This window comes from Equus asinus, chromosome 25, assembly GCF_041296235.1.
Source record: "Equus asinus isolate D_3611 breed Donkey chromosome 25, EquAss-T2T_v2, whole genome shotgun sequence".
Taxonomy (NCBI): Eukaryota; Metazoa; Chordata; class Mammalia; order Perissodactyla; family Equidae; genus Equus; species Equus asinus.
In genome coordinates, this window is record NC_091814.1 from 40,265,292 (window position 1) to 40,278,320 (window position 13,029).

General features: G+C 43.8%; 1 protein-coding gene across 2 annotated transcripts in view; it reads right to left on the reverse strand.

Annotated features, from left to right (window-relative positions):
- LAMC2 (laminin subunit gamma 2) overlaps positions 1 to 13,029 on the reverse strand; it is a 53,083-nt gene that overhangs the window by 27,200 nt on the left and 12,854 nt on the right. For both annotated transcript variants that reach the window (XM_014850287.3, XM_070497713.1), the window contains 2 exons: positions 7,137 to 7,325; positions 1,249 to 1,384 (listed from right to left, as the gene is read on the reverse strand). In XM_014850287.3, coding sequence (XP_014705773.1) covers positions 1,249 to 1,384; positions 7,137 to 7,325 — 325 coding nt within the window. The remainder of the gene's footprint in view (positions 1 to 1,248; positions 1,385 to 7,136; positions 7,326 to 13,029) is intronic.

The following is a 13,029-nucleotide window of genomic DNA, read 5'->3' on the forward strand; positions in this document are numbered from 1 at the left end:
CCCTCTAGGTGCCTCTTCCTACTCTAGGCATGGGGATACAGCAGTGAACGAGACCAAACCACGATGGGGCTTATGGTCTAGTGGGAAAGAGAGACAAATAAATACATATATAAACTAAGAGATTGAACTAAAACAACAGAGTCAGAACATGGAGGGCTGGGGACTGGTCAGGGAAGGCCTCTGTGAGGAGCTGAATGACGTGGGAATGGGGTCACACGAAGCACTGTGTTGTTCTGCGGGAAGGAAGAGTGCTAGAGGCCAAGGCCGTGGTCACATACTCTTGGCACCTTTGAAGAAGGGAAGGAAGGCTGGTGTGGCTGGAATGCAGAGGGGAGTGGTGAGAAATCGAGTGGGAGCCTACCGCTGAGGGTGGAGGGGGTGCGAGGATCTTGCAGGGCCCTGCCAGCCTTGATAAGAAGTTTCCGTCTCATTCTGAGTGGGAAAAGGTGCTAATGGAGAGTTGTGAGCAGAGATGTGAAATGATCTACTTCATGTTTTAAAAGGGTTACAAAAAGGAGATTGGGCCCAAGGGAGGGTCTCTGAAAACTACCTAAAAGGGGTCAGGGAAGTCTGGAAGAGAGCAATCCATGCAAAGGCCCAGAGGGTAAGAGAACTTGGGACAATGATAACTGGAACAGTGCAAGCACGGGTGGAGGGCGGTTCTCATATGGGCAGGGGCTGGAAAAGTGGGCAATGGGGAAGCGATTCCTCTGTGGGTCGCCTTCTAGCTAACGGCTTCACTGCTAAGCTTTCCCTCCCAACACTCTGCCAGCTCTGCATCTCTGCAGATTAGTTATGTGATTTATAATGTATGCTCCGTCTTCTTCAAACTAAAGGGGATTAAAATTATGCAGAAAAGTCCTTCTACTCCAAATTCATTTGGGTTGAAATGGGTCCTAGGTTAGAATCTTTCCCTCCATCCTAGTTCGTCTAAACGGGGGGCAATTGTTAGGGTGAAGAACACGGGTTCCAAAGCCAACACTCAGGCCTGAATGTTAAGACTACCTTCCCCAGTAACATCAGACAAATTATTTAACTTCTTATGGTTTGTTTCTTATCTTAAACATGAGTACAATGCTAATCCCAGCCTCTTAGGGTTATTGTGAAGATTTAATGAGATAACCCACGTGAATTCCTCAAAAGAGTGTTTGGCATACAGTAGGCATCAGTAAAGGCAAGTGGTCAGTAATGTTCATATAATCGTCACTATTCATGGCAGAAGCAGCAGTGCTGAGTACAGATGCTTACAGCAGCCTTTGGTCTTGGGCGCACCCAGCATCAGTGAGTGTGTGGAAGCTGGGCAGACATCGGTCACACCTGTCTCCTGTCACACCTGGCTTACAGCTGCACCGTCCAGAGTTGTCACATCGAGCGCTAAGAGAACCTGTAACCAACAAGGTAGGGATAAGGAAATATTTAATTTATATGGCATTAGGAAGCAACTGTCATCCTATGGAACTCAAGAAATACTACTAACCACCGCTTGCTGCCTCTGGCAATTCTTTTACATCATCTGAGGATCCATCCGCCCACCAGGGAAAGTTCTGACAGCCAGGATGGCTTCTTCAAGGAAAGAAATGGAAATTACTCCTGAAAGCATTTTTATTTATGGATCTACTCTGATTTCAACATTAAGTAGTGTGACAGCCACTGCCTTTAAAAAGAAGTTCATCAAATCCTTGAGATCTCAAGAAGAAGGAAAATTTGCGAACGCGCACATCAGCCTCCTCGAAGACAGTATGAGAAAGTGAGCAACATTCTCCCTTATTTCTGGCAGACAAAAGTCATCTTTTAAGGGTCAGTGCTTGAACGGTGTAATTTTTTAAGAGCACAAAAAGGCCTCTTAACCAAAAATATCTCTACCACCCTGGAGTGGTAGAAATTCTCATCCTTGGGGCATCACCCCTTGTGAAGAATGGAGGACCTGTGCATCTACCCGGCTCAGTGCACTGGAGTACTTGTCCTATGATTCACTTTTTATAGACATGCTTGTACTTGTAAATGGGTCCTCTCAGACTGAGTGCGGATGAAAGACAAGAGGTGCTCAGGATCACAAAATGCGCCAGTCTGGAATCCAGCCCTTCTCACTGCCTCCCCTTCCACCACCCTGGTTCAAGCCTCTGTCCTCTCTCACCTGGACCCTGCCTCTCACTCTCCTTCCTGCCTCCATCCTTGCCTCCCTGGGCTCCATTCTCTAGACAGAAGCCCAGTGCCCTTTCACAAATGCAATTCAGATCATGCTATTCGTCTGTTTTGGTCCTCTGGTCTCTCCCCACTAAAAGCAGAATAAAATGCAAACTCTGGATGCTGGCCTGTAAGATTCGATCTCTCTTAGCTCATCTCCTACCCTCCTTCACTGAGTTCCAGCTCCCAGCTCTCCAGTCTGTTCCTAGAACGTGCCAACTGCTTCCCTCCTCAGGGTGTCTACTCTTCCTGCTCTCCTAGCCTGGAATGCTCCATCCCTGGAACGTCCCCTACTTGGCCCATTCTCAGCACTCAGGTCTTGATTAAATATTACTTCTCTAGAGAAATCTTCTCTGACCCCCCTGATCTAAAATATCCGTCCCACCCCTGCTCCAGGCCTTAGCCCTGCTGACTTACGAGACCTCAGCTCATGTTCCCCGCTGTATCCCCAGTGCCCAGCACACTGCCTGACACAAAGAAGAGGCCCTGAAATCTGTTGGCTTAATACATGTACACCAGGAAAGAGGATGGGGCTATTGCGAAAGGAGTTAGGAGGGCGCCAAAAGATGAAGAGAAAGGTGCCTAGCGGTCTACCTCACTTACTTTATAATTTCCCTGCAGCTGGCAGAATTATAAAATAATCCATATATCTCAAACAACTGCGACAATTAGGCTATCCATAATCTATAAAGCCAGCAAAACATTAACCAGTTGCTCCCTTTTTTTCTAAACTGTTGTCCTTCTGTGGGCTTTCAATTCACTAGTAGTCAGAATTCACATCAATAAAAATATTGGCTCTGCGCCTATGTAAAGGCTTTTATGCCACATATGGAATGGTGAAGCAAATTAGTCATGTTCACGGTTAGAGTCTGCGAACATCTCCATGTCAGTTTTGCAAGGCTTGAAGGGGCCCTCAGTGATAACAGTAGAAACTACATTTTTTGAGCACCTATCAAGTGGGAGACACCAAGTTATGCCCTATGCATATATATATATATATATATATATATATATATATATATATATATTAGTTCATGCTATCTACTTTTGAAGTAAGAGCTAACAGAAGGATAACAGATCCATTTGTGGATAATAGGGAGCTATCAGAGGTTCAAGCAGGCAGTGATAAGATCAGACCTGCAGTTTAGAAAGACAGCTCTAAAGCGATCTGCAGGATGCCTTGGGAGGGAAGGACCAGCAGGCCCTCGTGAAAGGAATCATCCGCTGACATGATGGCCTGGATTAGAGGAGTCTGGGTGAGTACTCTACAGAACTGGGTGGTACTCTACAAAACTCTTCTGAGGGCTATTAACCATCATTTCAGGAAAATAGGCATTCTGTGTTCTTAGAGTTTGGGAAATGGTACATACTAAATCTTTCAGAAATTTATAACATAATAGTACATTCAGTAGGCATGAAGCTCGTTAACTTTTTAATGCCAGTGTTTCCAAACATTATTTGACATTCTTATAGGCAACACCTACTATTATCTTGAGGAACACAGTGTGCCATAGGACATTGTCTAGAGAATACAGCTCTAGAAGCTGGGGGACATAAGGAGAGCCCGGGCTGTGAAGTCCAACAGATCTCACTTCAGATATGAGCTTGGCCACTTATTAGCTGTGTGTCCTTGGGCAAAATGCTTACTCATCACTGGGGTTAACAACCTCTAGCTGTAGAGCTGTTGGAAGACTCTGAGCTAAAATACATAAAGTGTCTAATTCAGTGTCTCACACGTAGTAGGTGCCTAAAAAGTGTAGTTTATACTGTAATCTCTAGGCCTCCTTCGAGCCTTGCAAAGTTGACGTGGAGACGTACACAGGCTCTTACTGTGAACATGACTAATTTATTGCATGTTTCAAAACTTCTAAAATAATAGCACTGGGTTTTCAAAGAATCTCATCAAAATAAAAACACCTGCCCCATTTCCTACATCATGAGCTACTCTTAGGGATTGTGAACAACTGGGTTTAAAGAACAGATGAAGAACAGCGTCCTGTGCCAATAAGCACTGTATAGGGCTTATGCAGATGTAGTCTACACGCACTTGAGGACTCAGGAAGGTATTCTAAAATGATTACAATTTAAACCAAGAGAGTATACTTCTTTTTGAGAACACTTTTCCTCTTTTTTTTTTTGAGGAAGATTAGCTCTGAGCTAACATCTGCTGCCAATCTTCCTCTTTTTGCTGAGGAAGACTGGCCCTGAGCTAACATCTGTGCCCATCTTCCTCTACTTTATACATAGGACGCCTGCCAAAGCATGGCTTGCTTGGGATCTGAACTGGCAAACCCCGGGCCCCCGAAGTGGAATATGTGCACTTAACCGCTGTGCCACCAGGCCGGTCCCCTTTTTGGGAACACTTGAAAAATATATATGCACTTGCATTTTAAAAGAACATTATTATTATTTAATAATTATATTAAATTAATCAGAACACCTGAATTACAACTTTAGCTCTTGCAATCCCTTGCTGGGAGACTTTAGGCCATTCATTAACTCTTCCAGATCTTAGCTTCCACACTGTTAAAAAACATTCGAAAAGCTAATGGCCATTTTCTGGATGTTAATAATAAATAAAATGCTAATAAATAGTTTTAGACCAAATATGTGGCCTCTGCAAGGCTTCTGTCTAAGCTGGAATGTAAGTTTTTAAAAAACCAGTGTTCCAGGGCCGGCCCCGTGGCCGAGTGGTTAAGTTCATGCGCTCTGCTTTGGTGGCCTGGGGTTTCACTGGTTCAGATCCCAGGCGAGGACATGGCACCGCTCAACAGGCCATGCTGAGGCAGCATCCCACATAGCACAACCAGAGGCACTCACAGCTAGAATATACAACTATGTAGTAGGGGGCTTTAGGGAGGAGAAGAAGAAGAAAAAAAAAAGATTGGCAACAGTTGTTAGCTCAGGTGCCAATCTTTAAAAAAACAAGCAAACAAACCAAAAATCAGTGTTCCAGGAGATTGGGATCCTGACCTCTGCCCTAATAAGGAAAACATCTGAGTTGTCTACCATGTGCCTAAAAAACATCATTTTATCCTCACGATCCTGTCATATAAATAGTACGACCAGTCTTTCACAGAGGAGGACACAGGGACAGCGAGCGGTTAAGGAATATGGCCAGAGTGACACAGCAGTAGCAGCAGTGCCAAGATCTGAACCTGGGCTGTCTGGCTCCACCCCCGCCGCTGTACTCTACATCGTGATCTTTGATGTCAGCACCCCTGGGGCTGGAACCCTTGCTCTGCCACATAGCTCTCCAACCTTCCACAAGTTTCTTCACCTCCTTCTCCAAGCCTCTGCTACCTCATTTGTAAAATGGAAATAATAATAGCACCCTCTTCCTAAGGTTATTTGTGATGATTAAATTAATTACTGGATGAAAGCATCTAGAAAAGTGCCTGGCACAGAGTAAGCGAGGAATGCATGTTAGTATCATACAAGATATAAATCATAGCTAGGCTCCACTACCTCCTACCAGGCTGTTCACACTGAATCCGGGATATCTATTCCCCAGAAGAAAAGAAAGAGCCAGCCTCATTGTTGCTGGGCAAGCAATGGACTACACAGTGACAAAGGAGAGACGACGTGGTAAATCCTTCGCTCTTTGCTAGGCAGCAGGCTCCTCGTCTACTCTGAGACTAACAACCTTGTCTTCAGGCCAGGCTTTCCAGCTGAGCCAATTAAATTTCTAATTACATTCTCACTGATCATTTTGCTGGGATGACCCAACTCCAGTGACTCACCACGAAGCTGCCTAGCCTCAGGGGATATGGGCTCATCAGAGAGGTTAAATGCCCATTAAAATGGAATCATTTTTCTTTCAATTTTTCCTTATGAAGTTCTTTGATTCATAAGGAGAACTGTTAAATTCCAAAGATTCTGGATGCTGATTCTACGCCACAAAGCTGGGCAAATCTGACTCAGACCACATCATAACAGCAACTCTGGTGAATTTGGGAGTGATTGCTGGGATCAGGGTCTGTATCACCTCAGGGTCACCCTAGTTTTCCATGAGGTTGCCGGACCCAATCTACCAGCAACTCATGGCGGAACCAAAATCTGCCCACTTTTAGATTCTTTCAGCTGCTGCTGAAACCGAATTGGTCCCACAGAGCTACGCTGAGTCACTGCCAAGCACAAAGGCCATGCCCTTTAGGTGGATTAATATTTATCGTATCACGCTATTAAACACATGCTAGCAAAGAGAAGAAACAGAAACTGCCAAGAAAGATAACAGACAAATAGAGCAGTTTTAAAAAAACTCAACTCATTTAACAGAACTTCCTCTCTCCCCTTCTTTATACTTACTAACTTGTCTTTACTGTCTGCCCATGATGAATAATAGCATGATGTGTGCATCTGTGTGCATAAAAACTACAGTCCTGCAGATACATCACTGGGTGATACATTTGGGGAGAAAAACAAGCCCTCCTATGAACCAGCCCCGCTATGTGTTATTCTATTTTCTCTTGTTAACAATTCTGTGAAAGACTCTAATTTGCCTGTTTATTCGTCTGTCTCTTCTACGGGTACCGCTCTGTATTGCTAGCATCTGGCTCAGCACCAGAAACAGATCTCTCTAATCTCGTACTTTCTGAGAGTTTGGTCAAAGGGATAGTCATGGATATGAAGAGCCATCACTGGAAGAGAGCAAGCTTCCTTTGTCCCTGGGTCAGAGACTGTCACCTACCGAGAAAGGGAATCATGTGCCTCTTGGTACCAGAATTCAAACCCACGTGTCCTAAAGGCCCCAGCTGGTTCCTACCACCCAGACTGAAGCAAAACAAGTTTCCTTTCAGATTGAAATTGCTAAGAAGACCAGTGTCTAGCAGATTCTCATTTGCTCTAGACGTTGAACGTCTGCTTGCCTCTGCCTCTCTCTCTCCCTCCCTCCTTCCCCATCTCCCCCAACTCTCCCTCTCGCTCTTTCTTTCCCCCTTTTTTCCAACTACCTTTAGAGTTACAATTGCAGGGTAAACAGCGGTCCCTTTCTCTCTGTCGGTAAAATCCTGCCTTGCACCTCTCGCAGTGGATGCCGTCAGTGTTGTCATTGCAGTTGAGGCAGCGGAATCCATTTCCTGTCTGTTTATGAAGTTCCTGGTCAAAGATGCATTGCCTGGACTTCCCGTTGCAATCACAGACTGGGGATCAGGAAAAAAAGACATCATTAGCAAAAAACAACTCAGGGACAATTCTCCCAGGTGTTTTATTATTATTAATATAAATTATGCATGGGCTACCACACATTAATTTAAACTGCTCGATGGCATAAGGTAAGGGAGTGAAATGCACCCCTGAGGACTGTGAGATTTTTTGCTCTACCTAAAGGAAGCAGCCGTTACGCAGTGCTGGTGGGGTGTTTTCTGGGAGAAGATGAGTTTACAGTTGCCAGACTGTCCAACTCCTCAAGAGAAACCAAAAACCTTACGTGTTTTTATGTGAAAATTCTTGATTTAAATATTTGCAAGGAATTTATTTCTAAAACCCTGTGCAACCCCACAGAAGAAGTCTACGGGCTAGAGAAGACCAAGGGCTGCCAATTTGTGCACTCTAGAACAACTTTCTAACAGCTGATGGTGTCATCTGTTCAAGATACATAGCATTCGTCCCTTCAATGATGGTCAAGGCTGAGGAGCTAATATGACTGTCTGGACAGCTATCTCCTCTCCCCTCACTATACCTTGAGTGTCCCTCCAAAGCCAGGTGTCAAAGAGAACCACAGTCCCATGAGGAATGACCTTTCTCAAGTGTCTAGGAAAGTTCACCCTAGTGAACAAGTGGATGTTCCAAAGAGACTCATGGAGTGATGCAGTGACTAACATCTCCAGTTGGACCTAAACGGCCAATGAGGTAACAGGTGGAAATACTTAGCATAGCACCTGGCACACAGCAGACATTCAAAAAAATGTTTCTGTCATGGTGTAGAAGAGAAAGATGATGAGTCTTGAGGTTAAAAGAATTGTATCAGATACCAGTTCTGCTATATCCTTGGGCAAATCACTCAACTCTCTGAGTCTTGTTTCATCTTCTGTAAATGTAGACAGCATTCTGTGCCTCCCCGGATTGTGGGATGGATCCCACTGAGGAAAGAATATCAACTCCTTTGCCTATGCTATTTCACCCGTCACTCGCATGAGACAGGCATTGCCTCTGAAGAGAAAAACACAGCTCAGAAAAGTTAAGTCACTTGACCCAGTGGAAAGCTGGGATTTGAACCTCTGTCTGATGCCAAAACCCACTTTCTTTCCACCAGTCATACCGTCTCCATTGGCCACACAGCCCCAGTGAGAGCGTGTTTCTAGAAGTGCCTAGGGCCATGACTTACCCAGAGTAGGATAAAAAAGTCAACAAATGTGCCAACGCCTACTGAACAGCTGCCCTGTGCAGGCCGTGTCAGGCTCTGAAGGCACAGAGGTGGCAAAGGTGACGAAGTAAATCTGATGGGCTTCCTAGGTGACTTCCTCACGACAGCTCCTCAAACTCACTCTCTTACTCCTTTGGGGGCCATGTGATTTAGGGAGGGTCAACTAACATCAATCCAGCCCATTCCACTTTCTGGACTTGACATCATCAGCTCAGTTAATTCTCATGATAACATTTTAACATTGTTTTATCATCTCCATTTAACAGATGAAGAAATGAACGCTTAGAGGGGGTAAATATCTTGCTTAAAGTCACACAGCTAAATGGCAAAGATACAATTTGCTCCCAGGTCTGTCCAACCACAAAGCCCTCACCGTTCCATTTTAACCCTGCTTCTCGGGAATCTGGTTTACTACTGCATGGGGGCATTCTTTCTATCAATCCCTCACAGAGTTATTCGGCCCCTTCTCGAATCCTTCCTAATCGAGGATGATGTCCTGTCCCTCCATAGACAGCATTGGTTGTTACAAATTATGTTTAATGGAGTTTAAAATCTGCCTCCCTCCCTGTAATTTTTACCACATGTTCTTGTTCTTCCCTGGAAAACAACACACACACACACACACACACACACACTCACACAGTCACATCTAGTCTCTTCTTCATTTACTTATTTATTTGTTTCAAATATTATTTTACAACACACTGCATCAGCCAAGTCTTTGAGTATCTGAAGACAGCTATAGCATCTCCCTCCTTAGTCTTCTCTTCTTCAGGTTAAACTGGAGACTTGTCATCTCTAGGTCTTTCAACCATTTCCCATGGCATGACTTCTAGATTCTTCTTGACTACCCTTCTAGAAACAAACTCTAATTTTCAATATCTTTCTTAAAATGACTGGAATTTATTACAGTACTTCAAGTGTGATTTGAACAGCTCAGCTTACAACGGGACTAAATGCTATAATTCCATGGATGCAGCCTAACATTTCATTAAACTTACAGCATATTAAGCTTGCATTTGATTCAAACTCCCAGAGCTTTTTCAGAGAACTGGTGCCAAGCCAAATCTTTCCCAACCAATGCTTGTGTGACTGACTTTTTGGATCTTGAACAGATGTGCCACACAGCTGTGAAATTTCTACCGAGTCCATCGTCAGGCACGTACCAGAGCTAAACTCTCCAGCCAACGAGGTTGGTCAGCTGGATCACACAGTAAGCCAATGCCTCCTCTGCCCTGGATGCCTTCTGGGAGCAATCTCAAAATAATTACAAACTTTTCATTGTGACTTTCTTATTCAGAATAGAATTTTTGCTGGTAAGAGTTAACTTCATAAGGACAGCATGTGATAAATTTCTTTAGAGTAATATTTTAAAAATAGATAACCTTGTTAGAATCTCTCTTTTACCACCTCCCTCTCTTTCTATCCTTCCTTCTTGAAAGCTCTACCCTGAAAGAACTATGTTCTTTTAAATTCCCAGCCTTCCATACAGATGCACTACAGTTCCAGCAAGGGGGGTCTTCAGCCAGCGTGTCCACCCTGGAACTTGCCCAATGGGTTACGCTACCCTCCTCTCTCTTAGTTGAGTTTCCCTTAAAGCCCAGGGTTGTGCTGGCTGGAGTGAGGGGACATATGTGCCTCGTGTCCGGGGAGTGTATTGACCTCCCGTGTCCGTGTTACTTGGGAACTCCATGAAGTCACTCTCTCATCTTGCCTGCAGGACTCTGAAGTCACCAATCTGCACTGCACTCAGCTCAATATTGAGTTTTGCAAACAGTCGCACCCAGAGAGTTTGCTCCTTTGGCACGGAATGATACTTTTTGTCACCGATGCATTTGAAACACGGTCTTTCTCAAATCATCTCCCAAATTTAGCCTAACTTCTCTAAAAGCAATTATTCCTCATTCTCACTATGGGGGAAAAAAAATCTTTATATTTCAAATTCTAGAATATTCCTGCAACTGAGCTTAATCAAATGGGCCTCACCCAGCCTGTGCCTGGTCTTTTTTATTCTGTGACCAACTTCCGCCCAACCCCTGTCATGGGCATACTGGTTGCTGAAGGGCAGTGCCAGGCTAGGAATAAAGCAACAGGGAGCAGTGGGGACTCTGCCAAAAGGGTTAAAGGGTGAAGCAGTGCTTCATGCCCAGGCGATTGCAGTCACATGGGCATGATGCCTACCGTAGTCAGCATTTCCACTTAGGTCTTAAAGAAGACAGAAACCTGGCTTTGGGTATGAAATCTACTGATTTTTAAATGTGGGCAAGAAATATTTTAAATTTCTTTTAAAAATAAAGCTGTATCCAAGGGCAAATCTCTGAACTTGACTCTGCTCTTCTAACAGCCAGAGAACACATCTCATGCTTTAGAAAAAAGGAACAGTGAAAGCCCTAGCATATGGCAGAGTGCCAGGTCCATAATCATACCTAATGTTTTTAATGAAAAACCAAATGCACATTCTCTTGAACTTCAGGAAACCCCTAGATGTGATTAAAGGATTCCATGTGTCCCTACATGTCTGGACATGCCTTAAAAACACAGATACCAATATTTAGCAGTCACTCTCTTCTCTGCTCCTTGAGGGAAGGCTTCTCTTCACAGGAGCCTAGTCCAGAAAACAGCCTTTCTTGGTAACTTACAGTACAAGGATATATTTAGGTCAACAAACCTAAATACAAGCCTATAATACATTTTAAAATGAGGAAATTCTAAAAAAAATTTTATTATACTTTCCTTCCTTTATGTTTAGCCTTGTTCAGTTTTGTGTCTAGAATTTTTTTCATTTTTATTTTGTAATCTACTTGCCATTCTCCTGTAGGAGATAAGAATAGGCCACCCCAAAATGTGTCTCTTCGGTTTGATTATTTTTAAAGACAAAGACTCTGAAACTTTGACCTTCCCCTTAACTGCCCAAAAAGGATTGAAGACAGAAGGCCTGTCTCAGGACACGCCATCACCATAGATAACTCTGGGCTTGATACACTGGGAGGATCTTTGCTAAGCCAGTTTTTATCAAGTTTCTCTCTCTCAAGTTACATTGTCCATAGATGGCCCAGCAAACACTTGCTTTTCCATCTCCATGTGAACTGCCTTCCTCCCCTTTGAAGTCCCAAACCATTAACCCCAACATCCTCTTTGTCTTTAACTGAAGATGGTATTTAAGATGGCGGCTTCTGCCATTTTGGTGAGTTACTCACCTGGCTTTCTCCCCTGTATACATGTTATTAAACTTTGACTTTCCTTGTTGTTCTGTCTCATGTCAGTTTAATTCTTAGACCAGCCAGAAGGACCTAGAGGGTAGAGGAATAATTCTTCCACCCCTACACTCCCAAATTTTGGGCTAACTGCTAACTTTGTAAATGTCTCTAGTTTCCATCAGGGAGCCTTGACACAAAATGCAAGCAATGGACGTATAAAGATGGGGGTCGGGGCTGGCCAGGTGGCACAGCTGTTAAATGTGCACATTCCGCTTTGGCGGCCCAGGGTTTGCTGGTTCAGATCCTAGGTGTGGACATGGCACTGCCTGGAAAGCCATGCTATGGTAGGCATCCCACATATAAAGTAGAGGAAGATGGGCATGGATGTTAGCTCAGGGCCAGTCTTCCTCAGCAAACAGAGGAGAATTGGCAGCAGATGTTAGCTCAGGGCTAATCTTCCTCAAAAAAAAAAGATGGGGGTCTTAGACATTTCCTGGGTCAACTGGGAACCACTGATCAACGGACCATTGATCCATTCATTCAGTCAATATGGAACGAGCATCTGCTATGTGCCAGGCCCTGTGTAGCCACCAGGGATACAGGAGTAAACAAAACTGATAGATGTCCCAGCCCTCGTGGAGTTTACAAGCAAGTTGGAGGGAAAGAAAATAAACAAGATGTCATATAGAGATAATATTTGGATAGTAATATTTGTCAAGGAGAAATTCATAAAGCAGTGAGGGAAATAGGAAGTTAGAGGGAAGGTTGAAAAGTGCCATATGCTGGTTTACTAGTTTGTTTCTGTTTTGATACTGATCCGTTCATGATCTTTGAACATGATGTTTTTATGTATCTATTGAGCATGATGTTTTTCTTATAAATTATCATGAATTATTTACATAGCAAACGTCAAACTATTTGCCTGTCATTTTGTTGCACGTTTTCTTTTACTCCTCCTGATAAATCCCCATTCTCTCCAGGTACCTCACTGCCAGATTTTGTTTTACTGGATTCTTACTCCTTTCCCCTGTCCTCCCTCTGTCCTCAGTCAATGGGATGTACCACATTTATTTCATTCATGTAATAAATATCACTTCACATCTGACAGGGAGGCTGCCCTGGAACTTTACAAGCCAGCAAGATTTCAAAACAGGGGGTTGCCAATGTTTCATTTTGTCAACTAAGACAGCAAATATATATATTTATTTGATATAGACTGGGCTTCGTCAGATATTCATCACATTGTCCATGTTTTCCTCATTTCACCATGGACTGGCATGAGTC